Here is a 19,180-nt window from a genome sequence, read left to right as displayed (position 1 = left end):
ATTAGGTACTCATACTATTATGTTTGAAATTTTACAATTCTCTAAAAATGTTCTCATTGGCTCTGAGCTAAAGTCAATGACCACAGAGAATAAAAACTTAAATGTAAATATTTGTACACAAGTCACTATTTCAGAGGTAACATATCTGGTAAAGTTCTACATACAATATAAGAAATATGTATTCATAGTTTCGTGGTATAACTAATAAGTCTTTGGACAGATCCAAAGAATACCATTCAATAGCTGCTCCATTTGCATAGTCTTTGCCACATACAAAAGTTCAATCGTCTCTTTTTTATAACACAATGCCTTGCAACATAATATATTGTTAAAACAGTTTTTGTAAATAAAATAAACAAAATAACATCTGTAACGCTGTAGCGGTACACAATGTTAACTAAGGGTTGTCAATTGAAATGCCAGGATTCTAACATACTTTTCTAATTGTCTTGATTCCTTTTTATGACAATAAATTATAACATGTAGTGTTCAAGGATAGTTGTACTATTAATTTTTTTTATTTTTTAATACCTGTGCACGGTGTAAATTCTGCGATGTTCACGGAAACAGTATGTATGCATGAAACACGTGGGTCTGCCATCTTTTCAAGCTTTATGAGACTTCCACAGATGGCTGCACCATGATTACACATTTCCGTTCCAATCGACTTCCGCACCATTCACGAAATCGCTCCCACCAAGTGCTGTGTACACAGAGCCAAGATGTTACACAGCAGTGGGTGTGTCTGAGCAACAGGACTACCAGGTGAGATACAGAATGTGTGTACAATAACCAGGAATGCCGAGAGGAAGAGGCGAAAGTCCCAGCGCCTGAGCACCAGTGGGGCCCGGTTGAGTTCCGAGGGTTTATTTTTGATGCCCGAGTTAAAACTGATAGTGGGACGAAAATTACAAGCCCATCACACTTTTTTACTCACTTTGCATTTGTTTGTTAATGTCTCATTTCTGCTTACAGTGGCACATTAAATGTAAATACCTAGTTGGATGTTCTCCATTAAAATCATGTGCATGTCATATCTAAAAAAGGTATTTAGCTTTCTAACATTAAAATCAACATGATTTTGCGAATAGTAGATTATCTGGTATGCTGTCCTACCAGTGACGGCCCTAGACTTTGAAATTCCCTGGGCAACACCCACTAGACTACAGGCCTGCTTTCAAGCATCAAGAGTAGTCCTTCGCACCGCTCAGCTGTGCTGCATAAAAGTTCTTGCTATGTTTTCTTATAGTGTCTCACTAAACGGGCAGTGCATATCACATTGAAGCAGTTTGTCTACTGTAATTTAGATAGGTAAGTGAACGAGATTCAACAGCCAGATGACAAATGCAGTAATTTCTAGAAGAGGAAATCATCGATGCACATCTTCTTATCTTGTGTGGACCAGTTTCAGATCCATATTGCAAGAGCTGATTTTAAATGTTTAATACTAATGAAAAAAAAATTTTAATAGTTAAAGAATGCCTGGTGTTTAAGCTGAGAAGCATGAAAAATGCATGGTAGCTTTTATCACAGTGAAAGGAAAATGGTTTTATAACCATCAATGTTCATGCTTAAGTTTCTTACCTACTGCTCTGATAGATTTGTAGATATGATTTTTCACTTCATTAAATTAAAATTACATCGCTCACACCCCCTTAGGGAGGCAAAATTTCAAAAACATGGTAAAATGAAGTTGCTAATTTTTTGTATATTTAGTATTTATAACCAATAACTTAACTTTTACCTGATTAGAATTACTGTAAAATCTTTTTTTGGTCATTTAAAGGGGTGGAATTTTGTAATCATAATGTATTGAGTTTAAGATAGTTAAAATTATTACTAACAAATAAAGTTTCATAGAAATCCATTTAGTACTACTGTTAGGGTCATACTAAAAAAAAAGACACAATTTTATTAAACTTTAAATTAATACTTCCATATTTTTTTTATGTAATGAACACTTATTTCACTGAGGAGTTTTACTATCAGTATAAATGATAAAATGCAACACATATTTAAACTTAAAAAAAAGCCACCTCTCAGAATCTTATAATCTCCTGATATAAAAACAGCAGCAATAAGGACCAAATAACGACACTGCCAAGTCGGGAAGACTGATAAAATACCAGGCTGTTAGGATCAGAGAAGAGGTGTAATCACAACACTACCTCTCGGCCACTTATGATCTCCTAATACCACATTGTCTCAAACTACAATATTTAGACCGATGAAACATCAACCAGTTTCCGATATTCTCAGGCTTTACTGTCCAGAACGTAACCAACGTTTCGTATAAAAGCCAATCTAGTATTTTGAATTTAATTAATTGTGCCATTGACAATTCACCGTTTTTTCCAGTGCTTATAAACAATATCGGAACGCACTCACTCACTCCGTCCGTTTTAACGCTTTCTGAGCGAGCCGGATCATATAATAGTACCAGGCTGTTATGACTTGAGAGGAGGTGTGTGTAAATCATTAACCTCTCCTAATCTTATAATTCCCTGATACTTCACGGGCTGCCAAACACCGCGCACGGGTCTGCAAATCGAACTGGTGGCGCTGCGTAGTGTTTCTTTCACGAACCACTTGCAGGACCGATCTCCGGGACACGGAGTAGCTGACAAATTCTTTCTGTAATTACGTTTGATACTGTAATTATGATTGATTAAATATATTATCAATATAGAATAGTTTATCGAAAGGGAAGAAAGATGTGTTTTAGTGATCATGTGAATAATGTCATGGAAGAAAAGAGAGGCGACTTTTCTGTGTTAAAAGCAGAAGTGAATCAAAAAATGTATTTTCCTCTTCCATCCAACCAAGTAACGCGTGAGTTGAATAATTAATAAATATCCTTGCGTTTATACATTACTATTTTTAATTCTATTTTTTATAATTTTGTTTTCATAATTTGACGATGGAATAAATATTATAAATAGAAAATGTCCTTGCCCGGGCAGGACTTTGAAACTTCTGTAAACGCGTTGCTGCAGTCTTTACTGAATTAACAATGAGCGAAGTGCATAATAGAAGTGGTAGTAAATATTAATAATATTTATTTATATAAAAAAGGAAATGTTAAATTAAAGATTAATACCATGTCTTGTACCCGGTGTCAGATACTAGGTAGGTAATGTATAAAACAGGTATTGGTGCATCGAGATTTGTATTTTTACAGTAGAAAATCACACGTATGCACAACATTAGGAAAGGGTTAACGTATGTTGAGAATTGCATTGATAAAATAGAAACATTTTGTTTTACTATTAACCTACACTTGTTTCGGTTAATATAGATTTATGCGTTTATCTGTTTTCGTTTAGCTTTGTTTTCTCTTATTATCTAAATTATCTGCCTGCACCAATCAATATAATGTTTATTCAAACATGCATTACATTGGAATGTTTTAATTGTTGAAAATAGTTTTTAATGCAATTTTTTGAATAGGTAATAGGAAACTGCAAATTTACTAAAAACAACACATATGAACAATATGTCAAAATATTGTCAACATGTTCAATTGATAGATTGTGTACTTAATACGTAAAATATTTTATACTTTGTTGAGTGCACCTGTCCACATGAATGATAAAACTGGCAATGCTGTAAATAGTTTTCACTTCTTCAGCTGTTATTTTTCCATCATGAAGATATAGTGGTGTTACAACAATGACCCCTTTGTTGGCGATGCTTGTTTTATTTTATAAAAAACCTTTGACAGCCATGGCCTAATCGCCAAATGCTAATAGACAATAAGCCATAATAATTTGTTCTATGTAACTTGATCTTGCACCGAAACAATTAGAAAAAAAAATTCACAACCAATATTTTCATTATCATCGGCTTGTATGCAACTTAGATTTTCGTAGTTGAATCACTCATAGAACTTTCATAATCTACAAATACATTAACAATAAATTAATAAATAGTATTTTTTTATATTTAATATTAGAATAAAAGCACATTTGAATTTATTTTTCCTTGAAATGAATGAATCGTGATGGCATAACTTTATTCATAAGTTCACGGATCATATGTCAAAAATGTATAAAGGGTAGTGACTGCCGTAGAAGTAAATAATTGTTGTATTGTTTTATATATTTTCTGTTTAATTTTCTAAAAATATGTGTTTGTTACAGCACGGAAATATTGAATACTCTTACTAATTTACAGTTTGTTTCCACACGTCTTCTTTTTACTATCTCAGCAAAGAAACTACGCACGAATTTAAGTAACATTAGTGATTTCGGTACTAGTAACATAGTAAGTATCCACAATGTTTGTACATAAATTAACGGACTACCTAATAGCGTATATATATTATTTTTAAATTTATAAACAGTGTAGGCTTGCAGCTTTAATATACAAATTTCCTTTCGTTCCTCTTCAGTTTTCCGCTTTTGAAATGAACAAAACACTATATCTCATTAGGTATTTCTGTAAGTATTACTGAATCCAACCACAAATCAATATGCAATGCCTTTTCGCTTTTTATAACCATCCATATTGCTAATCGTTTTGAACAATTCCCCTTGAAGGCAGGCGACGCGTCGTGTCACAACTCCTGCTGTCCTGCAGTTAGTTACTACGTTCGCCGCTAGAGCGGCGCTCACGGTGCCTATGGAACTTACCTTGAATAACCAAGTTCCGATATTCTCGGGCTTAATGGGCAAGCATTCTAGAAGACTTATAAAAATAAATAAGTTCATCTTTTATTGTTTCGATGATTGATCAATCAATGTTGTAAGTACCAATCAATAGCGCAACCCGCTTGTTTGTAAAAACGTTTTTTGAGCGAGCAGTATCATATGACAGATATTATCAGGCTTTTAGGACTAGAGAGGAAGTACCTATGTTTTAGAATTTGTGAATTTGTCAGCCTTTCACTGTGCATGAAAATGCCTCCACTCCTAAAGGGGTTATTATCCAAAATCTTTCTGCTGTAAATATTTCGTATTTTTTTCCACGATTCTTAATACATACATTCTTTAAATAGTCACATTTAACTCTTTATAAAATGATTTTTCAATAAACAAGTACTACTTTATTCATTTTTTTATGAACTTAGTGAGTTTTTTTGCCAATCTTAGCATGTACTGAGCACAAGAGATAATGTGGCATACACTCATACAGTTTTGGACTTAACATTCGTATATATTCTGCCTTAAAACTCTTTATTTTTAGTATATAATACGTTATCAATAAAAAAAAACTAGGTTTTACCACAACCATAGAAACCTGATTCAGGGTTAAGGGAGAACCTATTTTTTTGCCATTTTATGAATGATACTCTACATATGAACGGTTAATTCAATGTGGTATACTACATAGGTAGTTTCATGCTTTCAGTACAAGCTAGGACTGAGAAAACAAGCTGCCTCTAAGTTCTAAAAACCATTAAAAAGGTACTGTTTCAGCTGAAAGAAACCTTTTATAAATAATTAAATATGGTTATATATTGAATTTTATTTAAATTATGTGTGTAAATACAAAATATTAAGCAAATCAATTTAGTACCGTATACCTTTCCTATCTTTTCATTGATCTGATTATTCCTGCACAATGCAAAAACTACTGAGCCAGTTTTAACCAAATATTTTTTTCAGTAAGAATGTTGTTTAATTTACACTGAGAGAGTGTGTGTATGTAGGTATGTATACACACATATATAGTGAAATACGGGTAAATATGATTAATGATAAAAAAAAATGTGAGTGAGTCTGTGTGATAAATCTTTAGTAGGTACTTTAGAACATGGCTCCAGCAAAAATTATCCTTTTAATCAACTCAGTTTATTATTTTGAAGGTATAGGTATTTGAGCTAAACTAGAGAAGGTATCACGGCAACACAGAAACATTTACATATAGGTACTTAAGACATGTGAGGATGATTTGGAAATGATAACTTAAAGTTAGGCGATATTTTATTTTCAAGAAATATTTAACTGTTTGAAAATAAATCAGTTTGAATTTTATTAAAAATATTTAATACTGCAACATTATCACATGTTTCAATACACTTAACATATATAAATACTATATGAAACTAAAATAAAATATTGTAGTGACATTATCTTCATTATTCGAAAGTATAAAATGTTCTATCTCGTAGACATTTCAGTAGAATATAATATCACACAGGCTAGAAAGCCTACATTTCTCGAACACATACACTTAAATCATTATTTGCACACACAAGTGATACATAAACATAATCTATCACATAGTAGGTACATGTCACGTAAACATAATCTATCACATAGTACATTAAGTTACTGGTCCACATGTCCATTTGGTTGGAAAATTTAGACACAATGGCATAAATAACTTTTAAAAACATTACCTACCTATAGATTTCAATATTAATTGTACTAGGCAGTAAGGTGCTAATGAGATTAACTTGAGTGCTACCAAGTTTCGAGAAAAAGCTTAAAAAAATGTTGATCCTGTTACTACCCGCATGTTTATAACCTATTATTATATCACCTTACATTAATATAATCTTTACTGCAAGCTTTTTGTGGCAAGTTTTCGGTTTAAGATGCAAAGTTACTATGAATTACTACGAGTACAGTAATAAGCGAGATTATTGGGGGGAAAAACAAATACGTAACTAAAACACATAAAAACAATATCCATTATAATCGTATAGATAACTACGTTGTGCTCTGCGAGTTCAAATTTGTAATAGGTTATTTAGTTTTTACAGTTTATAAATATATATATCTATCAGCATCTGCCATCCATCAGAAGTACAGTAACTATTACTATCTACTAGTAAAAACCTACTTAGTGAATCAATTTGCTCTGCGAAAATACAAAATACGCGTGATTTGCAACTGGCTTGGTAAACTGTACCCAAGGTCTTATTTAAATTTATGTGTGTCATAGGTATGTAACAGTAGAAAACTAACTATTGATGTACGAATTTAAAAAAAAAATAAAACTTCTACTAATACATACAAATCAAGATTGACACAAAAAAAAATATTCTAGCACCATAAAGTTCATTGTTCGTAGGTATTTAGTGTATACGCAGCAAGTGATGACGTGGAAGGCGATCAGGAGACTCAGTGTTGCCAATGCACACATGGCAGCGGTCTCTCAGGCTAGACGCGGTGCTGCCAACGCCGCGTGGAAGCATCTCCCTGGCGAGATTCAGTGCTGCCAACACGACGTGGAAGCAGACTCTCAGATGAGACGCAGTGCTGCCAATGCCGCGTGGAAGAGTTTCCCAGGTGAGACGCAGTGCTGCCAATGCCGCGTGGAAGAGTTTCCCAGGTGAGACGCAGTGCTGCCAATGCCGCGTGGAAGAGTTTCCCAGGTGAGACGCAGTGCTGCCAATGCCGCGTGGAAGAGTATCCCAGGTGAGACGCAGTGCTGCCAATGCCGCGTGGAAGAGTTTCCCAGGTGAGACGCAGTGCTGCCAATGCCGCGTGGAAGAGTTTCCCAGGTGAGACGCAGTGCTGCCAATGCCGCGTGGAAGAGTTTCCCAGGTGAGACGCAGTGCTGCCAATGCCGCGTGGAAGAGTTTCCCAGGTGAGACGCAGTGTTGGCAACCCCGCGTGGAAGCAGTCTCCTGGTGAGATTCAGTGCTGCCAACACGACATTGAAGCAGACTCAGGTGAGACGCAGTGCTGCCAACACCGGGTGGAAGCAGACTCCCAGGCGAGATGCAGTGCTACCAATGCACACGTGGCGGAGGGCGACGGCTCAGACCCTCGTGTGGTCCAGCTCTGGCGTCTCGACGCTCCCCAGGTCAAGCTTGGCGTCGGGACGCCCGTGTCCGCCCGGCAGCTCGAGACTCCAGCCTGCAGCACAGGGGGTTCCTCTCACAGGCGTGCCGAGACACTGGCCACTGGTCTCCCAGCTCGGCCAGCGACACTGAAGTATCAACTGTACTGACCACGGTACGCACATAGAGTGCACGAGCAGGTAGCTTAAATTTTTTTATCTAAATCAGTCATTATTTTAGTTGCCTGACGAACTTCGACATGAAAATATAATGAAAAACAAATAAACAACAAACTTGTGTCAGTTTTTCACTTTTTTGTGCACATTTACAACCTAGAAAATGTTTCGTTCACTATGTGATGTATACTAAGGAAAATTGTTGAGATTATAAAATCTGATATATATAAATCTGACAAATCAAAAATATACATATTATATTTTTTAATAAATAAATATGATATAAAAATAAATAAAATCTTATATATAACAAATTATGTGCATGAGACTATGAAGTGTTTTAATAGTTAGTGAAGCTCTTCATTAAATAAAAAATTAAGTTTAAGACAAATCGCTTACATGTATATTTTGAATGTAACATATTCCTACCTAAATCAGGTTCCTAAAAAGTCTTTCTTTTTGAAACATTTCTTTACTCAATAGTTTCTTCAATACATTAAATTTTTTTTGGGTTTATTTTACGCTTAATAGAAGAAATAAAAGTAAAAATAAACCAATGGTTGGGCAGGCTTGATATAAAATATGATAGTGTCAGCTGCCTAGCTTATAACCATGTAAGAAACGGATGTCTGGGTTCCGGACAACCACTCGCCAACTCACTCTTAAAAAAATTATGAAAACATGAAAATATTTTTTTTTACAATATTGTAAAATATTTCACCAAGATGCTCTAATTGTTGACACCGTACTGTTTTTTAAACTCCAAAACTATTATTTTGTACACTTTTTAATATAAATGTTAGCGTGAATGCTTGGCTACGCCCGTAATTGAAAAAGCAGTTATGATAGTAGCATCAGAACGATGAAGGGGGGAGGAAGGATATAACACACTGTTCCTTCTCTGCCAAAGGGGGAAGGTTGAGGAGGCAATGGAGAAATCAGTGGCGTAGCTAGGATTTGTGTATGGGAGGTGTTTAGAAGCATGCCCCCCCTCCCCCCCGTATGAAAGCGGGGGGGGGGGGGGGGGGGGGGGAGTTCCTCCCCTGGGTAAATTTGGATTTTAAGGTGTAAAATAGTGCTATTTTAGCAGTTTTCGGTTCTTAAATTTAAATATTGTAATGGTAAAATTTTTATTAATTTTAATATGAAGTTTGTTTGAGTGATGAATAAGAAATTAATTAAAGATTTGGTGCTAAGGGGGGGGGGGGGGGGGTTTGAAACCCTAAACCCCCCCCTCCCCCCTGGCTACACCCCTGGGAGAAATGCCAACCTCTAACAATTGTCCCAGCTCCTCAGCTGGTTCCTCAACCAATGCCAGCTGGTAGAGTGGGCACCTGCTGGAGGGAGGGATTGAGGTAGGGGAGGGTAAAGTTGGTTCCTAGGCTGCCTCGGGGAAAGTGTGAGGAGGCGGAGGAGAAAAGCCCACCTCTAAAAATGTCCCAGAGCCTCAGCTGGTTCCTCGCCAGTACCAGCTGGTAGAGTGGGCACCTGCTGGAGGGAGGGATTGTGGTAGGGGAGGGTGGAGCTGGTTCCTTGGTTGTCTCGGGGAAAGTGTGAAGAGGCAATGGAGAAATGCCAACCTCCAACAATTGTCCCAGCTCCTCAGCTGGTTCCTCGCCTGTGCCTGGAGGGGAGGGAAGGAAGGAAGGGCGAGGGAGACCCACCTCTGAGCAGGTCCCAGAGCTGCAGCTCGTCGCTGGCCAGCGCCAGCAGCCCGGGAGGGGCTGCCGCCGCCACGGTGCGCGCCACCTCGGGGGCCACGTCCCCCAGCACCAGGCGGCGCCCCTGAGCCGCCAGGTCGCGCGCGATGCTCGCCACGCCCTGGGCCGCTGTGAAGTCCAGCCGCTGCACGTGGCGGCAGCTCAGCACCACCGCCTGGTCGCTCCCCCCCGCCGCCGCCACGGCGTCGCGCAGGAACTCCGCGGCGGGGAACAGCAGGCCCCCAGCCGGCGTCACCAGCAGGTACTCGGGTCCCCCGGGGCACTGCGCACAGCCAACCATACATAACTTAGAAACACGTAACTTAGAAACACGTAACTTAGAAACACGCAATGCAGAACCACACAACTTAGAAACATCGTAATGTGGAAAGTCATAACTTAGAACTATCACAACTTAGAACTGTCATAACGTAGAAACACGTAACTTAGAAACACACAATGCCGAACCACATAACTTAGAACTATCATAACTTAGAAACACAAAACTTAGAACAGGCATAACTTAGAAGATTGTATCTTGTGTGTTTCTAAGTTGTGACAGCACCCCCTGCGCACACACGTGGCTCCCTCCTAGCGCACCGCTCCGACACTGCTTGCCATCAGCTCACCGACGTCCGTAGTCGCTGCTGGCATCTGCGTCTCAGGTAACTTGCGAGCTTGCACTCTCGAGGATTACTGACAGTACAAGATGCATACCACCAGTAAAAAGCTACGTAGTGAATCAATTTGTTCTGCGAGAATAAAAAAAAATACGCATGATTGGCAACTGGCTTGGTAAATTTTATACGGCGTCTTATTTAAATTTCTGTGTCATAGATACGTAACAGTTGAAAAATAAATATTGATGTACGGATAAAAAACAAGTTGTACAAGTGATTTGTTTTTCCTCAAATTGCTAGAAGAAGTAAATTTATATGTGGGATGTGCAATTGACGTATACGTAGTCACCCTTACACAAAAATGCTCTGTCTCACCATAAAAGTGCACGTGGAAGAAACATGGTGCCAAATCGCAATGTAGTTTTACCCTTCTAATCCTAATTGTTATAATTTCAAAACACTGAAAGTGTTTTTTTTTTTCATTTCGGCTCATTTTGGTGGGAAGCGTGGCGCCTTTCATTTATGAACTTTTTTTTAAGGGGGAGGGTGAGAAAAGGGTTTCTAGATGTAGGCAAATATCAGGAATTACAATAAAATAAAAAAAATATTTTTTTTTGTTAAATATATATTTTTTAAAGAATCTTAAAAATAAAAACCCGTAAACTTTTGATACCACTGTATGAAGTTGCTTGCCTTGTGGATTCTAGCCACGTAGAAGGCAAAGATTTAACCGAAGTTTTGGTCGACATAAGAGTCGCCATCTTCAGAAATAACAGTTACCTACCGAGGTTCTTGTAAATTCTCTTACCTTCAAATAATCTCTCCTGAGATAACATAAACAGGGAGGATGGAGACAAATTAAGAACAATTGAAGGGTTTCTGGCAAAAACAACCAATGTCAAAAAAATGAAATTTTCAGGAGAAACAAATAACTTTCTAAATGTGATTCTATGTTAAAATTACATCTGGGTATTTTTCCATACACGTGTATACAAGAAAGAAACAGTTTGTTGAAGTTTCTAATGTTGAAATATTATAATTAGCCTTTTTAAAATTATTTATTTTCTGACATTGGTTGTTTCTGCCTACAATTTTCATGGGGAAAAAAAAATCCATACCTTAAATTTATCAGATAATGCAGCAGATATTCTATTTGTACATGTATATTTGAGACAATGGCAATATCTCAGTTTATTTAACAAAATTTGTTGATAGACAATGTTAATTTTATGTATTTCTGATAGTTTCCTTGTTTTTGGTTTTTACATCACACATGATTGAAAACTGAATGAGAAAATAGCACAGTAATGTGATGGTTCACTAAAATGTCTTCACTTGATGCATCCATCACTGTTGTCATCTTCATCTATATCAATATCGCCACTAATACATTCTGGACTCTCTTCTAGCTGTGTGTAAAACATCCTGATTTCTGGCCTCTTAAGGAATGCACACAATCGTTTTAAGTCCTGCATCTTCTCTGGTGAAAGAGAAATTGGACCTCCATATAATGGGGTTAGTTCTATACTTTCAGGAAGCACAGTTTTGTTACGAATGTGGCACTTATCCCAGTGGCCAAAGTATGTATTCCTTTTCAAAAGATAGGGCCATTATCTACGATTTCCATCAGGTGAAGATTTCTGAGAGTCAGGGATGGTCTTGGCATTTTTAAGAAGTAAGGAGCATGTGCAAGTTTAAAATCATAAAGAATTTCCTGGGTCACAACGATGACATCAAATGGAGATGGTTTGCTGCGACAGCTACTGATTATTTCATTCTAGTAATTTGGTACTTCTGGTGAAGTAGTTCTCTTTTTCTTCTCATTCAGCGCAAAGTCTTGATCATTTGGAAGAAAGGAGTGGCCTCTCATCAGAAAAATGTGAGTTAATTTTTTGAAGAGATGGAGGCAGTGAACTAGTATGTATTGGAAATAGACCATTGTATGATTTTTATTCTGTCCAGAGCATCCATTACTCAGTAGAACTAGATGATCAGCAGTGCTGGTTTTGCTATTAAAAAAATGTAACAAAAGGGACGTTACTTCATTTGCTCCATTCCTTCCTACTGTTTCTGTATAATAATACATCGTAGCACTGTCATCAGCTAAATCGTGTACGCCAAATACATAATACCATAGTTGCCTATAGAAGAATACATCACTGGTACGTATGTGGGGCAATGGCAGGTTCTGCACGAAGTCAAACGAAATAACCATGCAAGTCCCTTCTATAGCAGCTTGCTGTATGCTCTCTTCATTTCAAAAAAATTATCGGCCTTCCTCTGATGCAACTCTTTCTTCTGCATTAGTATGTTCTTTTCTGTATGGTCTGTTGCACACTCTATTTGTAACTGTAATGCATCACATGTGCAACACATACCTATAAATGCCCAGAACACAACATGGCAGAAATGCTGTCATAGAACATACAGGGTATAGAAGTGGTTCTTCCTAGCCTGAATTGAAAACTTATTACAGTGCTGTGGTATCAGTTTTCCAAACTAAACATTTCTTAGCGGGAATTTTGAATGTAATTTATTTTTTTTCCCATTATTATTTATTAGTATAGAAGAATAAATAATGTAAATAGTTTAATTTCCGGATTTAACAAAATCCATAAATTGCACTATGCACACTAATGATAATGATAGTTTTTATATGTAAAGGATAATTTATATGTACTTTATTGCAAATAATGTTTATATTATTTTAAATGTTAATCATGACTGTTTATAGCTTGTAAGCAAAAACAACCATTGTCGTGTGACTATGGTTTTTCTTACTGGAAAGCCAGCTGACATTGGTTGTTTTTGCAGAAGTACCAACATTTCATGCACCTGTATCTTAGTGATTATGGATGTTTTTGTGGAATATGAAATGTCCATAGAAAAATGACACAAATGTTATTCCCATCCTACTAATAACTCAATTTTGGCATTTTTTGACATTGGTTGTTTTTGCCAGAAACCCTTCAATTATGAGAATCAATCTTAAGAAATCCTCAAAACCCAAGCTCTGCATAAATAAACAGCACCCCTTTATTTGGCCAGTTAGTTCAGCCAACCAGAAGAGAAGAAAGGTGTTGAAGATCTTAACAGGTATTAAGTGACCATTGGTATTATTGGCATTACTCTGATGTACTTATTACATTACTTTGTTTACACAACTCTCGTCTTTATTCCACATTCTCAAATACAACAACACCGACTGACTAGCCTCTCACGTCCGCCAACCGTCTCTACCAACATTCCCACTCAGTCATTACCAACTCCTACAACACCTTCCCCTTTTCACATTGTTTCAATGAAGCGTGTTGGTTGTCTGCTTACTCTCCCACTACGCGTCACTTGCACTGTCTCCTGCCTCCTCTTGCCCTCATCACCTCCTGTCTGGACCTCTGGAAATCCCCTGAATTCCTCTTCTTCACCATCGTCCCGACGCTCGTCATCTCTTGCTGGGCTCTTACTTGTCGTTCGTGCAGCCCCCGTCTGGTCTTCATTCCCCCTGTTCATTTTGTTCCAGTCCTGACTTGGTGGTCTGGTGTGAGGTACAGTGTGGCACTTTCGAATGTGTCTTGTACGCCGCAGAAGCGTCCCGCCGTCTGTTCTCGCCCAATATGACCTTGGTGCCTCGTGTTTCATCACTATGCTGCCTCTCCTCCAGGGATCCCCTCTTCCTGTGCTGATTAGCACTGTCTCACCAGGTTTGAAGTTTTCCACGCCCTGTTTAGCAGTTTTGTTGTACCAGGATTCTGTTTTCATTTGGTGGTCCTTGGCCTTAGCGTTTACATTTGTCTGCACCCTAGGTGTAAGATTCTGTGTGGTTATTGGCAATCCTGACCTCAATGCCCTACTCATGAGAAGTTGCGCTGGTGACACTTTTAGTGGCACTATGGGCGTGTTCCTATATTCTCTCAACAGATCCCTCCAATCTGTACCTGTGGATTCTGCTTTCCTTACGATTGCTTTAGCAATACCCACTGCCTTTTCTGCGTGCCCGTTGCTCTGTGGGTACCTAGGACTTGAGGTCACCAGTTTGCTTTGCATTTCAGACACATATTGGTGGAACAGAAACGAATTAAGAGGTACATTATCAGAATAAATTATTTTGGGGTGACCACGAGTGCTAGTTACTGTTTTAAAGGCCTCAATAATAGTGGGAGCTGTCTTATCTTGAAGTGGGATAATCTCCAACCAGTGAGAGTAGTGGTCTACCATGACAAGATAGTTTCTCCTCCCATGATCGAATATGTCTGTGGACACTTGCTCCGATGGCAAGTGGGCACCGGGTCTACTACAGGGTGTTTCTTTCTGCTTAGCTGGTTGTTCTGCTTCACAAACCCTACACAGTCTGACGTATTCCTTGGTGTGCTCATTCATGGCCGGCCAATACACTGCTTGACTGGCTTTTGCTTGACATTTGTCTCTTCCCCCATGCCCGGCATGTAACAATTGCAGTATCTTGCCCCTCATTGCAACGGGGATCACAACTCTTGCACAATCCTTCTCAACATCATTTAGTAACACAATTCCTTCTTCTACAAACAAGTTGTGTCTGTGTTTCCAGTATCTGTGCACTATTTCAGACACCTGGGCAATGTGTTTTGGCCATCCCTTATTATAATATTTAACTACATCGCACATGACGGGATCTTCTTGTGATGCTCTGATCAAGTCGTCTCTTGCTTTGTCACTGAACGGCAATGACTGTAACGAATGAACCACTTCTGCCATACTGGGATCATCACTAACAGGGTCTGTTATGTAAGCCCTTGACAACATATCTGCTACATGCATTTCCTTCCCAGGTGTGTATACCACATGGATATCGTACTTGTACAATTTCAGCCTCATCCTTTTGAGTTTAGTTGACCCAATTGTATGAAGTTCCTTTTGCATTAGTGCCTCCAGGGGCTTGTGATCTGATAAGACGGTGACTGGATATCCATAGACAATGTGGTAAAACTTTTGTAATGACCATTGTATCGCTAGCATTTCCTTTTCCACCTGGGCATAGTTGCACTCACTGTTTGTTAAGCACCGTGAGGCAAATGCAATTGGTTTACTGTTCTGCATGAGGCAGCATCCGAGCCCTGATTTTGATGCATCCATTTGAATTGTTATGGGGCTATTGGGGTCAAAGTGTACAAGTGTGGTTGATGCCGCAATTTTACTTTTAATGTTTTCAAAGGCTTCTGTATGGGTATTCAACCACTGCCAACATGTGTTTGACTTCTGAAGATCTCTAAGTGGCGCTGCCACTTTTGCAAAGTTTGGGATGTACTCTCTAACATAATTGAACATCCCCATTGCCCTCACAAGTTCTTGTTTATCCTTTGGGATCTCTACTTCTAAGAGTGCTTTAACTCTCTCCGGGTCTGCCTGTTTTCCTTTACTTGAAAATATCTGGCCTATGTATCTTACACTAGTCTGCTTGTACTGCAGTTTATGCTCGTTGAATTTAATATTGTTTATCCGAGCCTGCTGGATTACTGCCGCTACTGCATCATTGTGTTCTTGCTCTGTATTGCCAAATGCCACTATGTCATCAAAGTATACCACTACATTGGGTAATTTACCAAAAATGTGTTCATTATTCTCCTGGAAATTTTCAGGAGCACTGCTCACTCCAAAAGGCAGCCGCAAAAACCTGTACACCCCGTATGGTGTCGCCACACAACATTTCAGACTCGACTTTTCATCCAGCTCAAAATGATAGTAGCCATCCTTAATATCAAACACAGTATAGTATTTTTTTTTCACCTAACTTGTCACTAATGTCACTCAGAGTTGGGATGGGGTAAGGTTTCCTTATTATCACTTTGTTCAGATCTGACGGATCCAAACACAGACGTAACTGCCCATTTGGCTTTTCCACCACCACCAAGTTACTAATAAAGCAGTCTGGTGTTACCTCATCTACTGGTGTTATCACTCCCTTCTCCTCCAGCTGCTCCAGTACTCTTTGCAGGCGTTCCTTGATCACTCGTTGTTTGCGCATGACTGGTCTCCTACCCTGTTCAGCATTTGACTCTGTAATTATCCTGTATTGTCCAGGATACTTTCCTAGACCCTGAAATACATCTCGATATTTGGCCACAAACTCATCTTTAGTATCTGGGACACTTTCACTTACACTATCTAGGCGCCGAATTAGTCCTAGCTCTACACACACTTCAATTCCTAGGATAGGTACTGCATTGGTTTCAATTACCAGGAATTCAAGTTGACCAGATGTTTTTCCACTAGTTTGCCTACATCTAAATGACACTTCCCCCACTGGGGTTATTGTTGCCCCTCCGTATGCCACAATTGTAGCCCTAGTTTTGCTCATGTTACACTCCATATCCATCTGCTTGAGTGTCTTTAGGGGTAATATATTGACTTCAGACCCCGTATCGAGCATGAAAACCACTTCATGATTATCTACCAATATGCACTGTTTCCATTCCTTTCGGTCTCGTCCACTATCGTTCATTGTTTCCACCCTTATATGATCACAGTAAAATGGCTCTCCGACATCACATTCGACACTTACTTCAGCCACTCTCTGACTTTTATTCTGTTTCGCCCTGAAGCACTGCTTTGCAAAGTGTCCCTTCCCCTGACAATATGAACATGTTTTCCCATACGCGGGGCACTGTCCCACGTTATGTGACGACCCACATCTGCCGCATTTCTTGTTCTGGATGCCCTGATAATTAGAATCTTGGTATCTGCGACATGTCTCATTTCCACTGTACGCATGATGCATTTTCGCTTGATGTCTCCAGCTCCCTGCTTGCACTGCATCCACTCTGGTGTCTCTTTGTCCTCTTTCTCGGATAGCTTCTTACTGTACGTCTTGCTTTGCTCTGATGCCCGACAGTCACGAATGGCTTGCTCCAGCTTAAGCTCATCCACACGCAGAAGGGCTTCCCTAAGGCACTTATCTCGAATTCCTATTACTATTCGGTCTCTTAATATGCTATTTTCTTGGTCTCCATACCCACAACTCCCAATTAACTTCTTTGCCTCTGTTAGAAAATGGTCAAATGTTTCTCCTTCCCTCTGGCAACACTGATTAAATACATACCGTTCATAAGTTTCGTTCCGTTTCGGCGCCGCATAGTTGTCAAATGCCGATATTAACTTATCAAAATCATCAAAGTCATTGTCATTAAGACCAAACGTCACAGCCAAGTCAATGGCGTCTTCCCCCGCCACATTTAACAATATCCTTGCTTTAGTCCTTGATATCTTTTTAATTTCTTCGGCCGTTGAATCTTCTGGCAAGTCGGGATCGTTACCGCTGGCTCCAAGGTACACCATAAAATGGCGTTTAAACCGCAGCCAGTTTTCGTGAACGTTTCCTTCCAACTTTAATTTCGGAGGGAGGTTAAGGGTCGTTGCTGCATGCTCCATCTGGTTTGTTGGTTTGTTTCGTCAGTCGCAACACGCGGTTCCATGATCCCTGGAGAACTCCACACTGCTTCCTCAGTACACAATGCCCGCGAACCGAGTCACCGCATTTCGCATTCGTACCTGAAATTCCCGACACCGAGCTACCGACTGCGCCATGTTGAAGATCTTAACAGGTATTAAGTGACCATTGGTATTATTGGCATTACTCTGATGTACTTATTACATTACTTTGTTTACACAACTCTCGTCTTTATTCCACATTCTCAAATACAAGAACACCGACTGACTAGCCTCTCACGTCCGCCAACCATCTCTACCAACATTCCCACTCAGTCATTACCAACTCCTACAACAAAAGGAGAGCACCAATCAGCTAGCAGCCCCAGCCAGTCAAAGAGGACCAGCTTCGATTGGCCAAAACGCGACCAGCCAACCAAAACAAAGGAAGACTCTGCTCAGCTGCCGTCTCAGGAGAGAGTATTCAAAAGACCGGATGATTTCCAAGAACATCAGTAAGCACTTGAGCGACATCAGATGAAAAGTTGGTGAAGGGGAGGTGGAAGTAAAGGTAGGGACTCACCACAGCCCTCTCGACAGCGACCTTCGGCCTGGCGTTGAAGTAGACCAGGAAGCAGACATCTACGGCGATGCCGACGAGGATGCCCACCTCCACGCCCAGTCCCAGGCACGCCACGAAGGTGACCAGGGCGGGCACCAGGTCTCGCTCTGCAACCCACACCCCCAGCACGTCTCAACAACCCAGGTCTGGCTCTGAGCCCGGTACACACGAGCACGTCTCGACAACCCAGGTCTGGCTCTGAGCCCGGTACACACCCAGCACGTCTCAACAACCCAGGTCTGGCTCTGCACCCGGTGCACACGAGCACGTCTCAACCCCCAGGTCTGGCTCTGCGCCCGGTACACATGAGCACGTCTCAACACCCAGGTCTCGCTCTGCGCCCGGTACAGACGAGCACGTCTCAACACCCAGGTCGAGCATTCACTTTGGAATCGTTTCTTTAAGAATTGATATTAGGTTTCATTTCGTTGGCTTAAAACTATTCTTTCTTATATTTATTTGATCTTTCTATTGCCCAAGTATCAACTCGAACGATAAACACCCAAAAATATTGTTTCAACTCACATAAACATAATGGCAAATTGGTCACATATTAAGTTGTACCCGTCACATCTGTTAACGACGATTCTACGAATTCGTACATATTTCAATAAACAGTGACATAAGTTTGTTTCTTATATCAATAAGTAATATGAAATTTTACCGATTCGACGGAATTTCTTTGCAAGTTAACATGCTTTATGAAAAAAAAAAAAAATGGTGAGTTGTAAGCTTTTACGAAGCACAAATTTTCCAATATTTTATCTTCCCGGATATCATGATGCCTGGGAGACTTTGTTCCCACGGCGTGTAGATTTAAATATACTTTAAATGCCAGTAATGAGGTTTTTAAGACCAAGCATTTACGGAAATTTCACGGAGAACGTATAGCCACTCCGAGTCTACTCGTGTCCACGGCTAGAGGT

At 39.5% G+C, this 19,180-nt stretch overlaps 1 protein-coding gene across 3 annotated transcripts in view; it reads right to left on the bottom strand.

Moving 5' to 3' along the window:
- Positions 1-5,973: 5,973 nt before the first annotated feature.
- LOC134538208 (sodium-independent sulfate anion transporter-like) overlaps positions 5,974-19,180 on the bottom strand; it is a 97,902-nt gene continuing 84,695 nt past the window's right edge. For all 3 annotated transcript variants that reach the window (XM_063379305.1, XM_063379306.1, XM_063379304.1), the window contains exons 9-11: positions 18,216-18,361; positions 9,579-9,897; positions 5,974-7,814 (exon numbers count right to left, since the gene is read on the bottom strand). In XM_063379305.1, the coding sequence (XP_063235375.1) occupies positions 7,717-7,814; positions 9,579-9,897; positions 18,216-18,361 (563 nt within the window). In that variant the 3' untranslated portion in view covers positions 5,974-7,716. The remainder of the gene's footprint in view (positions 7,815-9,578; positions 9,898-18,215; positions 18,362-19,180) is intronic.

The sequence above is a fragment of the Bacillus rossius genome, chromosome 13 (assembly GCF_032445375.1).
Source record: "Bacillus rossius redtenbacheri isolate Brsri chromosome 13, Brsri_v3, whole genome shotgun sequence".
Lineage (NCBI taxonomy): Eukaryota > Metazoa > Arthropoda > Insecta > Phasmatodea > Bacillidae > Bacillus > Bacillus rossius.
Note: the sequence above shows the minus strand (reverse complement) of the source record. Positions and strands in the feature narration are given on the sequence as shown.